The following is a 20,877-nucleotide window of genomic DNA, read 5'->3' as shown; positions in this document are numbered from 1 at the left end:
GGGAAGCCCCTCGCCCTCAGGAAGGGGAAGACGGGTGCGAATGGCGGGGGGCGCGTTCGCGACAGGAATCGCGCAGCTGGGTGACAGCAGACTGACACGGGGACAGAGATTTCTTTTGTGACCGTATCGGGTCATTTACTGCTGGATGTTGGTGACGCGCTTTTCCTAAGCCGTACTTTCTGCCATGTTTAACGCAATTAGTAACGCGGATCAGCACTGCGCCTCGGTTTGAAAAAGCACATCGTGGAGCAGAGGAGCGCGGGCGCCGTTCGCCCGGGCCGGGCGGGATGGCGGGGGGTGCGGGGCTGCCCGCGCCGCCCAGGCCGCTCCGCCGGGGAAGCGCCGAGCCGGGGGCCGCGCTGCGGGGCAGCCCCCGGCCCCTGCCCGCCCCGGGGGCGGCCTCCCCGCGGGCGCGGCGGCCGGAGGGGCCGGCGGTCCGGGCCCCCTGCTCGCCCTCCGGCAGCCGGTCGCGGCTCCCCGGCCCCCATCGCCGCCTCCGCACAAAGGCGACACCTGCGCGGCCGGCCCGCCGACCCGCACCGCACCGCACCGCACCGCGGGCAGCCGGGAGCGCGGGGCGGCGGCACCGGCACGGACACCGAGCGGGGCTGCCGCCTGCCGGGACTCGGCGCGGTCCCCTTCGGGGGAGCGGGGGTCTGAGGGGGCTGGAGCGGGGCTGCGGCGCCTGAGGGGACGCGAGGAGCCTGAGGGGCTGCGGGGGCTGCGGGGCCGGGCCCGGGAGGAGCCGCGCCGCCGCCGGGCGGGCAGGGCCGCGCACCCCCGCCGCGGCGGCCCGCCAGCAGCCCCGGCCGGCGGCGAGCCACCCCCCCGCCGCGGCTACAAAGGGCCGCGGCAGCTTTAAGGGCCCGGCGGCTGCCGGCCCGCCCCGCCCGGCGCCGCGCCGCCATTGGCGGGCCCGCCCCGCGCCGGGGCCCGGGCGGCCGCGCCGCCTGTCAGTCGCGCAGGCCCGGCCCAGCGGGCGCGGCCAGGCGGTGCGCGCGGCGCGCCCTGGACAGCTCCCGCCGCCCGCAGACGGCGGCGGCGGCGGCGAGGCGAGGACATGGCGCGGGGCCGGCGCGGGCCCGGCTGAGCGGCCGCTGCCCGCTGCCCGCTGCCCGCGGGGCCGGCGGAGCGGGCGGCCTCGGGCCGCGGCGCGCCGCGCCGCCGCCCCCATGAGTGAATGAGGAGCGGCCGCAGCGCCCGTCGATGCCTCGCCAGGGAGCCGGGTGCCTGCGCCATGAACCCCGAGATGGCGATGGAGCCGCTGGGCAGCCTGCACGGGGCGGCCGGCCATGAGCCGGAGCTGATGGGCAGCCCCAGCCCCCACCACGGCGGCCGCAGCGCCGGGCCGCTCCGGGTGCCCCCGCCGCCGCCGCCGCCCCCGCCGCCGCCGCCGCCGCCGCCGCACCAGGAGCTGGCCCCCGCCGCCGCCCGGCCGGCCATGGTGTCCAGCATGGCCTCGCTGCTGGACGGCGCCGCCGAGTACCGCCCCGAGCTCTCCATCCCGCTGCACCACGCCATGAGCATGCCCTGCGAGTCCTCGCCGCCCGGCATGGGCATGAGCAGCACCTACACCACCCTGACGCCACTCCAGCCCCTGCCGCCCATCTCCACCGTCTCCGACAAGTTCCACCACCCGCACGCCCACCCGCACGCCCACCACCACCACCACCACCAGCGCCTCTCGGGCAACGTCAGCGGCAGCTTCGCCCTCATGCGGGACGAGCGCGGGCTGCCCGCCGTCAACAACCTCTACGGGCCCTACAAGGAGATGCCCGGCATGGGGCAGAGCCTCTCGCCGCTGGGCAACGGGCTGGGCCCCCTCCACAACGCCCAGCAGGGCCTCCACGGCTACGGGCCGCCCGGCCACGAGAAGATGCTCAGCCCCAACTTCGACGCCCACGCCGCCATGCTGGCGCGGGGGGACCAGCACCTCTCCCGGGGGCTGGGGACGCCCCCCGCCATGATGCCCCACCTGAACGGCATGCACCACCCCGCGCACCCCGGCCACCCGCCGCCCCACGGCCCCGCGCTGCCCGCCGGCCGGGAGCGGCCGCCCTCCTCCTCCTCCGGCTCGCAGGTGAGCGGCTCGGGGCAGCTGGAGGAGATCAACACCAAAGAAGTGGCACAAAGGATCACGGCGGAGCTGAAGCGCTACAGCATCCCGCAGGCCATCTTCGCCCAGCGGGTGCTGTGCCGCTCTCAGGGGACCCTCTCGGACTTGCTGCGGAACCCTAAGCCTTGGAGTAAACTCAAGTCCGGCCGGGAGACCTTCCGGAGGATGTGGAAGTGGCTGCAGGAGCCGGAGTTCCAGAGGATGTCGGCCCTGCGGCTGGCAGGTAGGTGCGGGACGCGGGGAGCGGAGCCGCCACCCCCGGGGCGCCGAGCGCGGCCCCGGCCGGCCCCGCGGGGCGCTGCCCGCCGGCCCCGGCCCGCCCGGGCGGCCCCCCCTTCCCGCGCTCTCGGCGGCCCGGCCCGGGGCCGGCGGCCGGCCCGTCCCCCGCCTCCCCCCGCGCCGCCTCCTGCGCGCCCGGCCCGGAGCCGGCGGGGCTCGGCGGGGCTCCGGGCCGGCGGAGCGGCGCTCTCCGCTGCCGGCGCCGCCCGGGAGCCCCCCCCCCTCCCCGGGGCGGCGGGGCCGGTGCAGCGCTCCCGGGCCGGGTGCCGAAGGGCGCCCTGCGCGCCTCCCGCACCGCTCCGCGCTCCCAGCGGGCGTCCCTCGCGCCGCTCCCGGGCTCACCGGCGGGGACTGGCCGCTGCCGGGCGGGGGGGCACCGCGTCCCCCGGGGCGGGCGGGGCCGGCGCAGCGGGGGGGCCGGCGGGGGGGGGGGGGCAGCCCCGCGCAGCCCCGCGCAGCCCCGCGCAGCCCCGCGGCCCGGCCGCATTGTCCCGCGGAGGCCGCGCGGGCGCCCCCTGCCGGGCCCGCGGGGCGCCGCAGCCCCCATTGTTCTGCGGGCGCGGCGGGGGGGCAGCGGGGCGGCCGGCGGCGACCCCCGGCAGCGACCCCCGGCACCGGGGGGCCCGGCGAAGGCTCTCCCGCGGGGGACGTGCCGGCGGCGGGCAGAAGAGCCGCGTTCGCTGCCGCTGGCGCCTCCGTCCGGCCCCGCGGCCGGGCAGGACGCGGTCCTGCTGCGGAACGTACCCGTCAGGCGGCTGCCTTCCCTCCTGGAGACGGCGCAGCTCGCCGGCATGGACGTGCGGTAACCGGGCGGGCTGCGGCAGGCGCGGACACGCGTGGGCAGAGGCAGGGACGCCCGTGCGCGCCGGTGTCCGGCTGGGCGCCGTGCGGGGCAGCGGGACGCCCGGGAGCGCGGCTCGGAGCGCCGGGGAGGTCCGTTCCCGCGGGCCCATCCTCCCCTTGCTTCGGTCGATCCCGGTCCGGGGAGATCCCCCCCGCGCTGGTGCCCGCGGGGGCAGGCCGCGGCCCCTCGCCCCGGGGCCCGCTCTGCTGGCGCGGGCGGAGGGGGGCGGAGGGGACGGGGGTCCCTGCCGGGGCCTCCCCGCCCTCCGCGGTGGCACCGCGCCGCTCCTGCCGCGGAGCTCGGCGCGGGGACGGGGCTCTGCGGGGCTTCGGGGACGGGGGCCCGGGGGGCCCCGCTGGCCGCTCGCCCCTCCTCTGCCCCCGGCGGAGACGGGGGGGAACAGTGCGGTTTGGGGGGGGGGGGGGGGCCGCCTGCAGACCCGCACCCCAACCGCGCCGAGATCTCCCCGTCTGCCGCGGGGTTCCCCCTGCCACAAGTGTGCGCAGGGCTCCGGGCCGCCCGCTCTCCCGCTCCTGTTTGGAGGCGGCGGGATGCTCTTCCCCCCTGGCAGGGGGTCCCCGCATGCGGGGGTGGGATGCGGCAGAGCGGGGGGGACGAGGAGCCATGAAGTATTGATGGCCGTAATCCCTGCCTGCCCCCCCACCGGGGATGCTGTGGGGTGACCAGCCACCGGCCTGGGGCCTCCAAAAGCCTCTTGGAGGACGCTTAGGGCTTTCTCAAGGTGAAGGGGACTTTGCAGGGCCGCCGTCGTTGGGCTGCGGGCCTTGCCCGGCTCTGCAGCCCGTTTCAGAGCCTGGCTTGGCCAGGACAGGGATGCTGATCTCCTCCTCGGCTCTAACGGCAGCTACAAACTCCTCCCGTCCTTTCCAACAGCCCCCGGGTATCCAGTTCTTCTGTATGATCAACCAAATGAAGGTCCCGGGGTTTGTCTGCAAGGGGAGCATCAGGGGAACAGAAAGGGTTTGGGTTTTTTTTGCCAGCGCACATGGTGATGTAACGTATCTAGAGGGAAATCGATGCAGATAATGTTTAGAAGATTAAAAGAGCATTAATGCTGGCAACAGGAGCATAAACGCGTGGACCCAGTTTTCATTGATCTGGAACCTGAGCCGGCTCATTTCCAGTAATGCTGCTGGTGCTTTTCCTTCCCAGCACCGGTCCCGGGTGGGGGGTTCCCCACGGAGCCGTACATATTGGGCAGAAAATCAGAAATCACACGCGGAGATATGCATGTATAATTCTGGATCTCCGCTTTCCCAGTTCCCCTTGAATTCATCACAGTGATGCCTTTGCATCCAGGAGTAAAGTTTGGAGAGAGCTTGGTGGCCGAGTGAGTGCGGGTTCCCCGTGGAGTGGGAGCCGGAGCGGGAAAGACCTTTGCAAATTACCGTCCCCTTCGGAAAATCGATATTTTTTTTTTATTACCACGTGTGAATATGCAGCCTCATTGCCTCGGTGCTTCCTTCTTCCCCTTTACTCGCCTGCTTAAATCCCTCTGAGCAAGGGGAATAAGCCAAAAGTAGTTCAGATTTCTGAAAACTGTCCAATTTGCCCCTTGCTCCTGTAAGTTTTCCTAAACGGGACGAAAATCTGCTGTCCTTTGAGGGAAATCCCCCCTCTCCCCGTGGCAGCCGTAGCAGTGGGGTGTGCTTATTATTTGTTCTTATTATAGAAGATACATAATAATATTCTATTCTATTCTTACTCTATTCTCATTCTAATTCTATTCTAATTCTATTCTAATTCTATTCTATTCTATTCTATTCTATTCTATTCTATTCTATTCTATTCTATTCTATTCTATTCTATTCTATTCTATTCTATTATTTCTTATTATTTCTGTGCTTATTGTCCCTCCTTGGGAGTCTTTAAACGCCTCCTGAGCCGGCGGACGGTGCTCAGCCGCCTGTGCCGAAGCACGGCCGGGCAGGGAGGGCTGCCTGCAGGCAGCGCAGGCAGAGGTGTGGGCAGCTCACCATGTGAGCGGGCAGTTTGGTGCGTGCTTTGGGGATCCGAGAGTAAAAAAGCATCGTTTTGGCGCGGCCGTGCGAGTGTCGCTGCGGCTGCAGCCGGGGAAAGCGGCGAGTGCCCTCCCGGGGACACCGGGCTCCCCCGGCCGCCGGGGCAGGGACGGGGCTTCTGGGGAGCTGCCCTGGGCTCCGGGCAAGGGCTTCTCCCGCAAAGCAAACGGAACGCCAGGCACCCGGGTTCCCGGGCTGCCCCGACGGCGGCACCACCCCCGGGACCTCGTCCCCACGACGGGCTGGCGGCCCCGGGGCGGCGGGGGGCTCCGGGGGTCGGGGCTCCGGGCAGGGACCTGCCCGCCCCCGCGGCCGCGGGAACGTCTCGGTGAAGCCTTGACCGGCTCCGGCCCCGTCGGGCAGTCCCTAAATTTCTGCCGGGGTGAAAAACCTTACCGATCTCTAGGTGAGTCGGTGTCTGCGCGGCGAGCGCGGAGGGCAGGGTTCAGCGGCGGTTCGCGTCCCTGCCGCAGGGCGCCGCGTCCCCGGGGCTGGGCTGCCCGCAGGGCGCCCATCGCCGCGTCCCGCCGGGGCAGCGCGGGAGGAACGCGGCTGAAATAACTCCCGGGGCTGTGCCGGTGTCCCCGGGGCTGGCCCGGGGCGGGGGGGGCCGCTCCGCCCCCGTCCCTTCGTGCGGCTCGCCCGGGGCTGGCGGGCGAGGCAGGGCGCGGCGGGCGAGCCCGCGCCCCGCGGGGCCGTTACCCGCTCTCCGGGCCGACCAGCGAAGCGCTCGCACTCCCGGTTTACGTTTCCCGGCTGCTGAATCACGTTACCGATGATTAAACATTTTGGTGCCAGAACACCGTCAGCGGCTCCTTTCTGCAAAGCGGCGCCCTGGCCTCGCCGCCGTTGCGTCCCCGCCATCGCAGCGCCTTTCGCGGGGGGCGGCTGCGCCAGCCCCGCTGCCGTCGCCTGCCCGCGGCCAGGGGGCAGCGGCGGCTGCCGGGGGTCTCTCCCCCCCCCGGGGTGTCTCTCTCCCCCCTCCGGGGGTCTCTGGCCGTGCCCCTCAAGCCCCGTTGCCGGAGCCGCGGGCGGACCCCGGGGCGGGGCGGCAGCGGCGGCGGCGGCGGGCGCGGTCCGTCAGCACCACGGAGAGCGGCGGGGAGCGGGGCGGGGCGGAGGGAGGGGAGAGGGGAGAGGGAGGGATGGGGGGAGCAGGGGGATGGAGGGGAACGGGGGGATGGAGGGGAGAGGGAGGGATGGAGGGGAGAAGGATGGAGGGAGGGGAACGGGAGAGGAACGGGAGAGGGATGGAGGGGACAGGGAGGGATGGAGGGGAGCAGGGGAGGGATGGAGGGGAGCAGGGGAGGGATGGAGGGGAGCAGGGGAGGGATGGAGGGGAATAGGAAAGGGATGGAGGAGAACAGGAGGGATGGAGGGGAACAGGAGAGGGAAGGAGGGGAGCTGGAGAGGGACGGAGGGGAGAGAGAGAAGGATGGAGGGGAGAGAGAGAAGGATGGAGGGGAACAGGAGAGGGATGGAGTGGAGCGGGAGAGGGACGGAGGGGACAGGCAAAGAAGGAGAGAGGGGAGCAGGAGAGGGGCGAGGCACCCCGGAGCAGGCAGTGGCTGCGGCCTCTCCCTGGCCCAGAGCCCGGTAAGCCGTGGGGGGCCATGAGAGAGGAGCGAGGGCTGGTGGCCCCACATCCCACCAGGGCCAGGGTTGCGCTAGTGCGGCTGGCCCTACCGCACCCGCCACCCCTCCAGCGCCCGGGACAGCCCCTGAGCTGGAACCGGTTGCCAGGGGTGGGCTGTGTGCAGGCGGGCTGTTGTCCGTCCGTCCTCTGCCTCTTCGTGTTCTACCTAATGCTGTCCATCCGTCCTCTGCCTCTTCGTGTTCTACCTAATGCTGCTTTCTCTGGATTTTGAGACTATTTTGTTGTCTGCAGGTACAGCTAAAAATTAAGGCGTAATAACATCTGTATCAAGTGCGTTATCTATATATAAAACTATTTCTTAGTGTTGAACTAAATATACAGGTACATAAAGATTCTTTGAAAGGTGCTTAGTGGCTTGAAATATTAGTACTCTCTTCAGATATAGATTAGTGGTTATGTTTGAACAATCCATGTGGTAAATTGTGGTGCTGGGTGATAAATTATATTTCTCGCGTACCAACTTTCTGAAATAATATCCTGCCCTATCTTTTTGTTCCACATTATTTCTGAAGACATTTCTGCCCTGCAGAAATTTGAATACCATTTTTGTTAAGCAACCAGTTTTTATCAGTTTCTTGACTGGTTGATAAAGATAAATCTGACCACATTTGTCATTAAATGCACTTCTATCTTTTTTTCCCTCTACTTTTTTTAAGAAACAGTTAGACTATCAACATGTGTTACTCATTCTGAGCTTTTCCAATCTGTTCTTCACTATTTCCTTATTAGATTTTTTCCCCAGCATCTCATTCTTTCCTAGTATCTCTTGGCCATCACCCTTTGAACTGAAATATCCCAAACTCAAATATTCCTCTGCATTTGAAAACTGATAGAATTTATTTGTGGAGAGAACATTTTTGCCAAAAGGGTTATTTTCCAGTAACTGATGCTGTTTCTTCCCTCGCTCTTTATAGGGGCGTTTTGACTCAAACTTTGCGCTTCTTTTTCTGCACCGTGGCCCCACTGCTCATCCTTAGCACTCCTCCCTTGTATTAGCCACAAAATCTTGTCCTAGATGTTCCTGCCATCCACCAGTTGCAAGTGGCTTTTTCATCCCTTCCAATTAGACATTACTCAGAGATGACAAGCTTCTTGCCGGTAACCCAACACGTCTATTCTGAGTCTCCGAGCACTAAAAGTAGCAGACTCCTCGCATCAGAGGAGCTCCCCTGTGGCTGCCTTCAGAGTGGAAACAGGGCTCTGCAGGTGTACGGAGAATTAATCTAACGGGGAAAGCAGGGCTGAAAAGGACTTGAGACATCACTTGTCCCGACAGTCTGCCCCATTCTTCAAGAATCTCCAGTGATGGGGATTTCTCAGGCTACCTAGGCAATCTCTTCCAGGGCTTACAGGTACAAAAAAATCCTTAATGACTAGCCTTAATCTCCCTTTTTGTCTTTTAAATCCTTCGCTTCTCATCTTATCCCCGCTAGACACAGCAAAAAAATGACTCTCTTTCTTCTGATAGCAATCTGTTTGTATTTAAGACTACTATCTTGTCTCCTGTCTTCTCTAGAAAAAGCCCCATCATACTTTGGAGCTGAATATGCAGAGAAAGCATTATGTCCAATGGGACAGATAATACATCTCTTTTTCCAAGGCAAAAGATTTTGTATCCAGCTCTATCAATCTTGCAGACTTTTGCATAAAAGGCTCTCTGATTTATAGAGGATTTTTGCACGCAGAAATCATACAAAATAGACTAATCTCAAATGGGTTCAGTGATAAGATCAACCAGACAACTCACTGATGGCAGATAGAAATGCAAGCAAAACAGAAATTGGAGTGTTTTGGGGTTGTTTGGGGTTTTTGAGCTATAAAATCAAACTACTCCATTGTGAAAAAAGGGGACTCAAACCACTGGTAAATGCTGCACGGAGGAATTATTAGACAAGCGATAGAGGCTGGCAGTTTCCCAAAACGCAAATTGTCTCCGAGACCAAAATATCTCTAAGTAAGCAGGGAACATATTTATGAGTAGTGGTGATTTTCCAGCAGATCTCATCTTGTCATAATGGGCATTTAAGAAGAGGGGCCTGCGCTGAGGCATTAAGCTTTGGCAAGCAGCACACGGCTGAAGAAGGTAAAGGAAGAGCTTGAGGAAGTCTTCCTCGGAGAGCTTCCCACACACCTGCTTCTCCGTTTTCCCTCTCCTCTGTGCTTATCCTGCCCTCTCGTTCCCGTATCAGGCAAGGACACCGCTGCTTTCCTTGGCAGCCGGTGTCACAGCGCGAGCTGTTGCTGGTAAGGACCAGTGGCACCACAGCACCGCGCCAGCCCCCACCACAGGCTCCCGGTGTGAAGAGACTCACGCAGATTAGGTATAAGGTCCCAAAGCTTTCCCCCATCCGTCTGGCATCTTTAGTGCCAAATTTCTCCTCTATCATGCTCGGATCCTGCCAGGGTGCAGCGTCTTGGCTCTCCTCTCACATCCAGCCCTGACGGTGCACTGCAGAAGAGGTGTCCTGTGGGTCATGGCTGCACGGACCCGACGCCAGAGCCACGCTCGGCGTCAGCTAGCTCGTACCACTGGGGTGGTAGGATGCAACTGCTATCATCACCCACGTAGCCTGCTGAAGAGCCATCCCATCTCCCATCCACCAGCTGCCTGGTAGCAGGTTCGCTGCGGAGGTGGGAGACCCACGGCCCCTCTGCCTGGAGGGAGCTCACTCCCTTCCTCACCTCCACGCGCTACCTCGGTGGTGCTCGGGGAGGGAGGACGCTTACCTCTCCTGCTGAAGCTTACTGTGAAGTAAGCCCCTGGGAAGAAGGAAACGTGAACCTGACTTCATGGCAAAGACCATCGCTCCACCCAGGCCTGCTCTTGCGTTCCGTATTCGGCAGTCGTTGTCTGAAGTTCAAGGAGAGCTCGGAGAGCCAGGAGAGCAACACAGGTCTGGCTTTCCCAAGAAGTCGGCAGAGCTTTGCTCCTGCCCTCTCCTGTTCTTCATAATTGTGCCCTGTCAATAACAGCCATTAAAAGGAAATAATCATTTCCTCCTTTCTCCTGTGAGTCAGAATTTCTGAAAACAAGCTGGTTCTGGAGGCACGCAGCAAGAGCTCAGTAGACCCATACCTTTCCCTGCAGCAGGGCCCACAGGACTCAGCTCGCGACTCTGACTTTTACGGTACGGTGCCAGGAGGGAGCTGCAGCATGGGAGGGTGTCAAAGCGACATAGCTACGGGAATGCTGCTGGACGTGATCAGCAGAAAACAAGAAGGCAAGATATTTCAAATTCTAATCCACTCTAAGGCTTCAGACTCCTATTCAGTGCTTGCTCACCTACCGCAACTGGAAATTCCCAGTCCTTTCTTGGAAAAGATGCCTGAAGCACTTCCCTTTCTCCATGGGGAGAAGGCCACAGCTGTATTCTGGTACTTGAGGGGGTGTGCTGGTGCATCGCTTGCAGATGCTGCTACAACAGGCAGAGCACGCGGCGTGGGGAAGGTCTGGTTTCAGCTCTGTGCTCTGATGAAGGGAATATAAATCCTCATTACAGGAAAGTGTTATAATTCAGGTGGAAACTATTTTGGGATTCAAAAGGGAGAATCTCCAGAACAAGAGGAAAGATAAATCTCCCAGGCGCTAGAAGTGAAGGACTCGCAGAGTGCAGTTTGAAGGGTCCAACGTTTTGCTGTGGCTGGATCGAGTACCCGAGCAGTCTTGCTGCTGCAAGAGCTGGTGGTGCGGGGAGCGGTACGTCAGCGCTGCAGGCGGGCCGACACGGCTCATCGCAGTCGGGTGATGGCATTTAAATGCTGCTGCTTCTACAGTTTCTGTCAGCTTGTGCTTCTGAAAGCAGCTGGGACTCTGAACCAGCACGAGTGTATTTTGGCACCTCGGCGAGGTTGATGCCATTATGGCGGGTGTGTGTCCGTCTGTCCCTGCAGCCCCACTGCTCCTCTCCGCACAAAGCCACTGGTCCCCTGCGGGGTGCCCCAGGGGGTCCCTGCGCCCAGGAGCAGAGGTCTCACGGGTAACTGTGGGCGGTTGTACCCTTGTTGTGAAAGCAGAAGTCTGTGGAGAGAAGGAAGATCCTGTAAGTGCGTGCCTGCCCTGCAACAAGGCTACGGCACGAGCTTGCGCCACGCTGGGCCGTGATCCGGCAGGAGGGAGAGCTGATACATCCCCCAGCTGCTGGAAAGGAGACCTTACGAGCTCACGATCAACTCTGAAACAGAAATCGGTCAGAAATCGGGTCTGTTCCTTTTGCAGCTCGCAGAAAAGCTTGTTTGTAAAGAGGGCTGGATATTGAGTGTCAGGGGACGCTCCCTGCCTCGGCCACAGAAGAGAAACCGGGAGGCTGCCTTGCAGACACAGCTTCAGTGCATGGCTGGAGCTTGCAGCCGCTCAGCGACAAGGAGGACATTGAAACTGCGCTGCGTGCTTACCAAGCCTCCACTCATTCTCACCCTAGAGTGCAATAAATTGGCCCTATCCCATCTATTATTTATTATTCTGTATTAATGATGGAAGTATATTACAATAGTACTTAGAGGCCCTTGTCAGAGATCCCACGCTGAGATGGGTGTTACGGCATTGCATGGGAGGAAGCAGCCCCTGCCCCGCAGAATTTACAGCCCAATTTCAGCCACCCAGCAGATTTACAGGAGATTTGACACAAACAGCCTGAGACCTGCTGCATGCCAGATAGAAATATAAAAGGACCGAATCCCCAAACCCATCCATCTTTCCTTCTCAAACAGCTGAAGGATGCGAGACCTAGACAGAGGAAGGCGTTCCCTCCGTGACAGAATTAAGAGAGAGGAAAATCAGGCTGAGCACCAAGAAAGCCCATTCCTGGGAAGAAACGGCGAGGCTGGGCGCTCCTTTCTCGGCGTGCTGCAGGAATCCCTGCTCTCCAGAAGGGAATTGCGGTGTAGGGAACATCTTGCCGTTACAGGTTTGGGCGAGCAAAGAGATCTCCAATAATGGCGGATCTTCTCTAGAAGAACAGAATTAACACTTTGTGCTACACTTCTCATTAGGGGGGATATGCTGTTTTTTCTGGGTAAAGGCCATCGGAGGGCATTCGTAGGGATTACAAAAATCGGGAGGGTTCTGTGGGTGCGGGGCAGATGGCAGCGAGCAGGTGAAGGCGCGCCGGCTGCGCACCCCGACAACGTGATTATTTGCATCTTCATTCAAATTGTTTCTTGTTACATAATGATTTTGTACACAGTGGAGTACTTAACCTAATTTGTATTGATCTCGATTGCTTTCATTTGTGCATACTTAATTCAGAGAGGTAATCAAATTGATTTTTGAGGCCTAGTTTTTAAGAGGTTGTAGTAACACAGATATACAAGAGGTTGCTTTAAGTGAATCGTAGCGAAAGAAAAACATTTTAAACCTTTGGAAACCTTTTGATGGTCATTTCATTGTGTTCAGTATTACTAGCATAATTAAATTTCCTTCACATTGAGTCCTCTCTGAAATCAAATTGAGGAACATTTTTTAGTTCCATCAGACAGATAACTGGGTTTAGTTGACTTTGTACTACACCCGCATGAAACCACATACAGGAGATCAATATTCACGGCTTATCCTTATGAACGACAGAGAGAAATGACTCACTGCTGGATTAAGGGAATATTGTTCTCTACTTGGCTCCTTCTTAACATTTGCTTTTTGTTTCATAGTTCCAAAGTCACTTTTGCCATTAGAGTAAAAACATTGTAAAACCGGTGATTCTCTGAGGGTGTTAGTTAACTCGAGAAGCTGCAGGGAACTGAATTTAGAGGAGGTGAGGACAAAGGGAGGCTTTTTCCAGTGAAAGTGGACCATGAAGTAGGGCCCTGAGAAATTTCAGACTGCTAAACAGTCGTCCAGGATTTCTGGTTACCCCCTCCTCGCCTAATGGATTGAAAAGTAGAGATACCTGAGGGGGGAGATGGATTAACGTCAGATTTATGGTGGGGTTTGTTTGTATGAGTGCTGGGCTTGCGCTGTGTTTGCGCTTCACGGGACATGAAATCACACGAGCTCTTTCATTGACGTTTCCAGTATCCAAAGGAAACTGGCGTCAGGCTCTTGGAAGAGAAATGGGATGGGTCCGTAGTCTCTGCAGGTCCCTCTCTTCGCCCCATCCTCTGCCAGCGGCACGGTCCCCACCCTCTTTCCCAGGTGTGGGACGTGGGCTCCCTCCCTGTCCTGCTCCTCCTCCTCCTCCTGATGCTGGTGACCCTCATGTCCTCGTCCCTCCTGGAACGCCCGTCTCTGCGCAGGGAAGCAGAGGAGCCGAGGGAGGAGAGGGGCCCCGGCTCACTCCCGTGAGCATCCCTGCCCCATCCTGGGGGTTCGGAGGGTGGGATTTGGCTGAATGCTGTTGCGGTGCTGCCGGTCAGAGCGGTGAGCTCCGTATCAATCAATTTTGGCCTACATATGGCGAAAGCAGTTTCTATAGAAAGGACTGGTCTTTCTGTGCCTGCATAAACAGCTGATAGGAACTATTGCTGCCTATAGGGACAGGCAGCGCTGCTGCTGGGTTTCATAAAGCCAGCGTTACACACTGCGGATTGATTGCTCTGAGCCACACATTGTTTCAGCCATGAACGATGGAGCCCGGTGGATATATTTGAGTGAAAAAAACTGTCATGAGAAAATGCCAAATTGTCTGATCTGAACTATTTTGTCACGCTTTCACCAGCTCCGTGGCGGACTTGCCCCAGACGGTGGGTCCCAGCCCGCAGGATCCACCGGCTGCCGCGGCTCTCCCGAGTGAGCTGGGCTAGGGCTGGGGCACGGCGGGATCCACAGCCTGGCAGGAGGGCAGGCAGGGCAGGCAGGGCTGGGCAGGGCTGGGCAGGACGCTGGGGACCACTGCAGCTCCTGGGGGATGAGCGTTCTCATCGTCGAAGGGCAGAAGGGAGACCCCCACGGCGGCGGTAGTGAATCCACTGCCTATTGCTGGTAGTTGCCATGCATTCGTCTTTAATGATAGAGTAAATTTTCCAGTGCTTCAGTCTTTATAAACGGCAGTTATAAGGCAATACTTACTTCTACATATTTTTCAGGATTTATATCTATTTGTAATGCAGGGGCTGGCTAGGTGCCTCTCTTCTGAGGAAGAAGATGGAAAATAAGAGTTATTGTTGCAGAAAATAAGACAAATGGACTATTAGTGGAAATATTCAGTTTAATGATACTCAGTGACAAAAAAAAAAAAAGAGCTTAAATTAGAAGCGTGTGAGGTTCACAAGGAAACCAAAACTCAGACGGGCTTGCAGAAATAAAATCAGAAAGATCACCACTTCCCTGCGCTCCCTTTCAAGCAGATGGGGTTGCAGGTTGGTACAGTACACATCGGTAGCTCCTGGTTACAGCGGGGTCATGATTTCTTCCAAAGCAGTGTGATATGATTCTTCTTTCCATGTGAATTGTATTGAAAGCTATGAAGGGCGGGCAGTTTAGAGCAGATTTTTGGGCGAGGTGTGTCCCAAGACGCGATGGAGTCTGTGGCAGTCGCGAGCGGGGGACGTGTCCTTCCCCGCCGTCACCGCTGGCAGCGGGGCGCCTGCCCGCAGGAGGGGACGCACCCCAGCTGCATCCGACGCTCGTGCCCTGGCTGCGGGGGAAGCCGGGACATGGGATGCCCTGCTTTTCCCTGGCTCACATTAGGCGAAATGAGTGCCAGCCTTACTGATCGGGGAGCTGGCTTACAGGCGCGGGGCATTTGGGGAGACAGCCCCTTAGCAAGGCTCTGCGGAGACAGAGCGGTGGGCTTTTACCCGGGGCTGCAGCCGCGCGGGGCAGCCTGGACCGACGGCTGGATTTGGCTTCCCTGGCTGACACACGGGGCACGGTCCTTGGGTGGCCCAAACGTTCGCGCAGAAAGGTGGGGCTGGGTGAAGCTTTCGGAGAGCTGCTGTGTCTGTTAGCCAGGAGGGACGGCTGCCTGCCTGCCTCTGCTCTCCCTGTCTCTGGCATCCAGCAAAATATTTCAGTACGTGCTTAACCTCAGGCTTGCAAACACGCTAATGAAAAATCAATGGAGTGTCTTGCATGTTTGAAGTTGAACATCTGAATAGTTGTTGTCTTTGTGGAGGGGAACCTTATTAGCGCTGAGAACTGCAGAGATTCTGGGGCTCATTGCCGTCATCTCCCGGTGCCTCGCCTGGCTCGCCTCCTGCCTCTCCACGCTTACTCTGGGTGCTTTGGTTTATTTGATTTTTTTTTCTTTCTAAGCAACACCTAATTCCAGTTGAAAGCAACATTTTTTAAACCTTCCCTTCGTTTTAGCTGCAGGACAAAACCACGCTCACTGAAGACAGACTGTCCCTCCTTGGGGACGCAGCCCCGCAGTGCGGTGTCAGGTCTCTGCACCGCTCCTAATGCCCTCTAATTCGGTGGGTTTCCACTTCAGTCAACATTAAGCGAGCCAGCACTGAATCTATTTCTGAGCTCTTTCTATATTGTTTCTATGTAAAGCGTCTTTAGTCCAGTGTAGAAGAAAAGGGAAGGTTTTTTTTTTTGTTTTTTTTCCCCACAGTTATGGCTTTCAATTCTTGCCAGCTGTCCATTTTCTTCCATAGAATATGTTCAGTATTAACTGCAGTTAATAAATCAAATTGTTCTTAGAATCAAGATGGCCGCTTCCCTTCCCTCTACTATTAAAACGTTTCTCTCTGTAGGCAGGTTTCCTGGATAATAACTTTATTTTAGTAGAGTGCTCACTCCATTTTTCTCTTCTGATAAATGCGTGTCAAGGAACAACATTTGCCTTTATGGTGCCTTTTCAAGAGCAAACTTAACAGTTCAAGGAAAGTATTTACTGAATGCATTGAAAAGCACATACCTTTGCATTATTTATTATAAGATACCAATAACTGTAAAACACAGAGTATCTCTGGACATAAATTAGTGATGTTAGGAAACACTAGATTCTTCCCAGTGTCCCGGAACCTATTAGAAACTGCAGCAAAGACGCAGACGCTCGTCACATCCCCAGTGCTGGGTGTAACGCCACGTGGAGGCCAGACAAAAGGCAAAAAGTAAAGCGTCGAGTGCAGAAATCCAGCCTAAAATCTGCTTTTTCATCTCAGACAAGCAGTAAAACATTATCTGTGGAGTGTGTTATCCGGTAGGTTAGAGATGCAGAGAAGGAACCCAAATTCTTCCCGCGTGATGCCTTTGGGCTAATCGCCTCCAGAGACCCGAGCCCGGCCATCGGGCCGCAGAAGCGGGCTCACCCTGCAGCCTCCGACGTGCCCACGCAGCAGCCTCCTTGCCGCCGCCCCGCTCCCTCGGGTCCCAGCGGAAACCCTGTGCTGGTGCCGCTGCCTCCGGCGGGGCCGTGCTGTGAATCGCTCACCCATAACCCGTAAGTCTGGGTTTGGACCCGGCTCTCCGGGGCATCCTCCTCTCACATTTTGGCCCTCTTGGGGTATTTTGAATGGTCCGACCCCAACCTTCCTCCCAGAGGCAGCTCTGCTGCAGCCACTGGAATTTGGCAGCTGAGAACGGATGCAAGAGAAGGGGCCAGGATCAGCCACTCCAACAAAATATGCCAGTTTCCTGCAGAAATCCTGTTAAATACCGTCCCCTGCACAAAACTAAATGGATCAGCGTAGGCGTTACGCAGCCGGCTGAACCAGGCTCCCTGTGGAGCCGTGAGCAGGCACAGGTGGATGGGTACGGCCCCGAGTCTGGGCTAATTACAGACATTTCCACAGCCTAAGCTTAACATTTTGGAGCAGGTTCTCATTTCACATTCTAGATGCGCAGAACTATTTAATAGGGCTGCTTAAAAACCCGTCCACTTATCAATTCCCCCTACTTGTTTTGTCCCAACACATTACCTAACCATGTCAACATATGGATTTTTTTTTTTTATCTTACTGCCCTGTGTAGGCAGCCTTATCAGGCTATTTTTAAATCTGGGTATGCTACGGCAGCGGTATTAGTTTCAGCACTTGATGTTCTCTCTGTGCTAATAAATACACATCAGCTATTAATGCTGATTTTTTTTAGGATCCATTAGCATCGCTTGGCGCAGCGATGGTCAGGCGCTGCTGCCCTGCCTGACCTGAGCTCTGACGGGCATTTCTGGCTGGCTTCGCCCTCGCCCTTGGGAGATGCCCCGGGAAGATGCCGCTGACGCCCGCAGAGCACCGCCGGCCAGCCCGAGGGCTCTGCAGCTGCGCTGTGGCTTGCAGCCCTTCACACCCAGCCTGTAAACCCAACTGCAGATCAACTCAAATATATAGGGCCCGGGTTTGCAGACAGCTCAGTTGGCTTCATGCCTGGAGGCCTCCCCTTGCGCAGCCCGGCTGTGCCGGCGCTGGAGAGGCATCCCCCGGCGTGCGATGGGCTGCTGCCGCGGCTGCGCCCCGGCGGTCTCTGCGTGGGGTGGAGGGAGAAGAGGCACGGAGCCCTGGGGTGGTGACACCGCCGGGAATCACGCTGGGGCAAAAACCCCAGGGGAGCAGGGGGAGAAGGACCCAGGCGAGCCAGTGCCTGACCCGCTGCTGTGGAAGCCCGAGTGTTGTCGCCTCCGCAGAGACAGGCTCTGGGAACCGCTGCCGGCAGACATTGGGGAAAAAATCAGCCAGTGTATTTCAGCAAAGCAGCACGTTCATAGATGCTTTCCGCTGGGAAGCGTTACCTCATTGCTGGTGCAGAGCATCGTGCAGGGTGAGCCTATCGTGCCGTGTAATGCCATGCCTGCTTTCAGTGAGGCTTCCGAGTTTGCTTGCAGAAAATGCAGTCACTGCAGTTTAAGACCCCGCTGTGAAGCAGTGATGAAGAGGAGGAAGCCAGTGGCTGGGCAGGGGGTGTGAGGTGCCTGGGGGAGGCTGCAGGCGGGGGGAAGAAGCTTTGGTTGGCCTTAAACCACGTGCATCAGGTGGCAGCTGCCGGCGGCAGGGGACTGCCTGGATGCGCGCGTGATCTCGGGAGGCGTGGAGAGCTAATTGCTGACGAGGGACGTTGCCTCAACAGCAGGTACTGCTGCCATGACCTCTCGGAAATACGTGATTTCACTTCTTTCCATTTTTTCATAGCTTTTCAACATTGTAGTCTGTGAGAGACCACATGAAAGTACAAACTTGCAGAGAGCTGTAGAACTTGAGACCCACTAGGAGATCTGGTTATTTCTACACGAGGCCATCGGCAAACGGTCTCACAGCAGAAGTTATGAGTTTATCTCACAAGAGATGTCTGGAGTTTGGGCAGCTTTTTCAGACAGCAGCTGTTGCAGCAGTGGATAGAAACCACAAATAAATTGGTAAATGGTTAAAAAGTGGCCACGGAGGTCTCTTTCGGAAGAAAACAAGCAAACAGAAGGTTCAGCTGGACGGTGGCAGTTCGTGCTGTTGAACATGATTTTTCCCCAGTGGTGGTCACACAAAGTTGCTGCCACGGGAGCTTTGACTGGGGTTTGCTTTGGGGTGTTTAAAGTAAAAAAAGCTCCTGTACAAATGTTAGACCTGTCTGCTGGGGAGGCAGAACCAGGCCTCCTTTTGGGGATGGAGGAGACGAATGTGGGGAGCGGAGCAGCCTGTGCTGGGTCAGGCAGAGCAAAGCTGGGAGCGGAGTTCGACTGTGCCGTGGGGTTTTACCCATCCCTCTGTCCGCGGGCGTTATCGCCAGCACCTCTCCGTCCTGCGGACATCTTCTGGGAGAGGATGCCTTGGCGCGGGTGCTGCGAGCATCCCTGCTGCCGGCCAGGGCCGCCCCGCCAGCCCTCGCTGCCGCAGGCGGGGAGCGAGTGGGGACAGCGGGTGCAGAAGGCTGCATCGGCCCCAGCTCCTGGGGGAATGCTGGGCGGGAGTCACCCGCATTCGCTGGCAGACAGGAAAGCAGCCCAGGGTGCTGGGGATTTCAACTGGTGCCCGGAAAACACCCCACAGCCCCAGACCGAGGGCGTTTTTGTTGCAAATCGTGCAGGGAGCGTGGGGAGGGCGGGGGCAGTTTCTGCTTGCTCAGCTCTTCTCTCCCCTGTAGTAACAAAGCGGGTTTGGGGGGTTCCTGCCTTCACCGTTGTGCCGGGGTAATTGTTTTAAGTATGCGTTTGGAATGGCAGATCAAAGCAAAGGCTATTTGTGCCAAAATATGGACAGATTTATTCTAAATGCATGAACAGCAATTTCCAGTTGTGTTTCCTCTGTCCTATACATTACCCGGGGGGGGAGTTTACATTATGGAATAGTGGCCTGCACAGTTTTGTTAAAAAACAGTAATCTGCCGTTGTTATATGCTATGGCACATGAGAAGTTTCTGCAAAGAATTAATCTTTGTCTTAGCTACTGAGGAGAAAAAAAGGATGTGCTTTGCGTTTTCTTTCCTAGACTGACATGAGATAAGCTAAATTGCTCATTGTAATGCTGCTGTAACAGAAAAGCAACACATTTCTCGGATAGTGGCTTTATAAAACGTGTGGAAAATCTCAAAGTTGTGCACCGTCCAGAAATGGCAAGTGAATTTGAGGGCTCTGTCTGGGGATGGTCGGGGGGAGCGCTCCGAGTGCCTAGGAATTCAGTGCCCGAATGCCTAACAACCAGGTGCCTGTCCAAAATAATTCCTGAAAACGCAGGTCTCTGGAATGCGAGCGCCAACACCAGCGTAGCCCCCCGGGATTCTTCCGCGCGCCCTTGGGTCCCGCGTGCCGGCGCGGCGCCGGCTCAGCTGGCGGCTGTGCACCGCTGGCTCTGCGGGTCCCGCAGGAGGGTGACAGCTCGCGCCCACCGCGCACCGGTCTCCGTGCCCAGAGCGGCCAGCGGGGTCTGCGGGCAGCCACGCGCGTCCTGACGCTCGCTTTCTCTCTGTCTCTGCCCACCCCTTCCCCAGCCTGCAAACGCAAAGAGCAAGAGCCGAACAAAGAGCGGAACAACTCCCAGAAGAAATCTCGCCTGGTTTTCACAGACCTCCAGCGCAGAACGCTTTTCGCCATCTTCAAGGAGAACAAGCGCCCCTCCAAAGAAATGCAGATCACCATCTCCCAGCAGCTGGGCCTGGAGCTCACCACCGTCAGCAACTTCTTCATGAACGCCCGGCGGCGCAGCCTGGAGAAGTGGCAGGACGACCTGAGCTCCGGGGGCTCCTCCTCAGCCCCCAGCACCTGTACCAAAGCGTGATGGGGAGCGGCCGGCGCGGTGCGGCACGGCGCGGCAAGGCGGAGAGAGCGGCTTCGCAGCGGGGCCCTTCACTGGTGACTTAAAGCACAATCCTCCTGGAAACGAACCCCAGCCCAGCTGTAACAGAGGACACTTCTTACGGCTTTTAGTCAGTCTTAGCAGGCGCAAGTTAAAAATTAACCTCTTTCTATACAATACTATGCTCAGGATAGGCGTAGCAGGTCTGAAACATAGGGGAGTCGTTTGTGAGGCAAGTTTCTCCTGAGCCCCAAAGAGCCGCGGCCGGCGGGGTGCCGCTGCGAGCCTGGGCAGCCTGCCCATGCCCAGTGTTTGCCCGCAGGGCGCCGGTGCTGGCCACACCGCCCTGCACCAAAGCTCGCCGCCGTGGCGCAGCCACGCGAGAACGGAGCACAAAGTCTGACACGTAGACGCTAAAGAATCCAAAAACCTGTTTTTAAAACTCAGGCATGGTTTTGTTAAGTGTTTTAAGGGAAAAAAAAAGATCAAATTTCAGTTTTTGTTTGTTTGTTTTTTTTTTTTTAGTTTGTTTAATTTAATCAGCGAGTATAGCTTGATCTCGGATCAGAAAAATTCAGTTCACTTGAGCTCAAAGTATCAAGCACAAAGCCAGTAGCTACAGGAATAGGTACGATCCCGGACTCGCTGCAGGGATTGTTTCGAGACGCAGTCTCGCTTCCCGGGGCGGTAGGGAACACCTCCGTGACCACACGAGCCTCAAGCACAGTTTGCAGTTTGTCACAAGTTCCGTGTTTGTACCTAACGCAGATGCACACTCAGGAGGTCAATTTAACTGCTACAGTACATGGAGCAAACACAACGTTTTGAAAGATCTAGATTTTTT

General features: G+C 58.2%; 1 protein-coding gene across 1 annotated transcript; it reads left to right on the top strand.

Annotated features, from left to right (window-relative positions):
• Positions 1-1,180: 1,180 nt before the first annotated feature.
• On the top strand, positions 1,181-20,015 carry LOC309602379 (one cut domain family member 2-like; the record flags this gene model as incomplete). Its single annotated transcript, XM_082335905.1, has 2 exons — positions 1,181-2,339; positions 19,729-20,015. The coding sequence occupies 2 exons, from the start codon at positions 1,181-1,183 to the stop codon at positions 20,013-20,015; spliced, it is 1,446 nt and encodes a 481-aa protein (XP_082192031.1).
• Between the last annotated feature and the right edge of the window lie 862 nt (positions 20,016-20,877).

Source organism: Platalea leucorodia (genome assembly GCF_965183815.1).
Source record: "Platalea leucorodia genome assembly, chromosome: Z".
NCBI classification, from domain to species: domain Eukaryota; kingdom Metazoa; phylum Chordata; class Aves; order Pelecaniformes; family Threskiornithidae; genus Platalea; species Platalea leucorodia.
The sequence above is the reverse complement of the archived record's forward strand: the minus strand, read 5'-3'. Positions and strand labels throughout refer to the sequence as shown.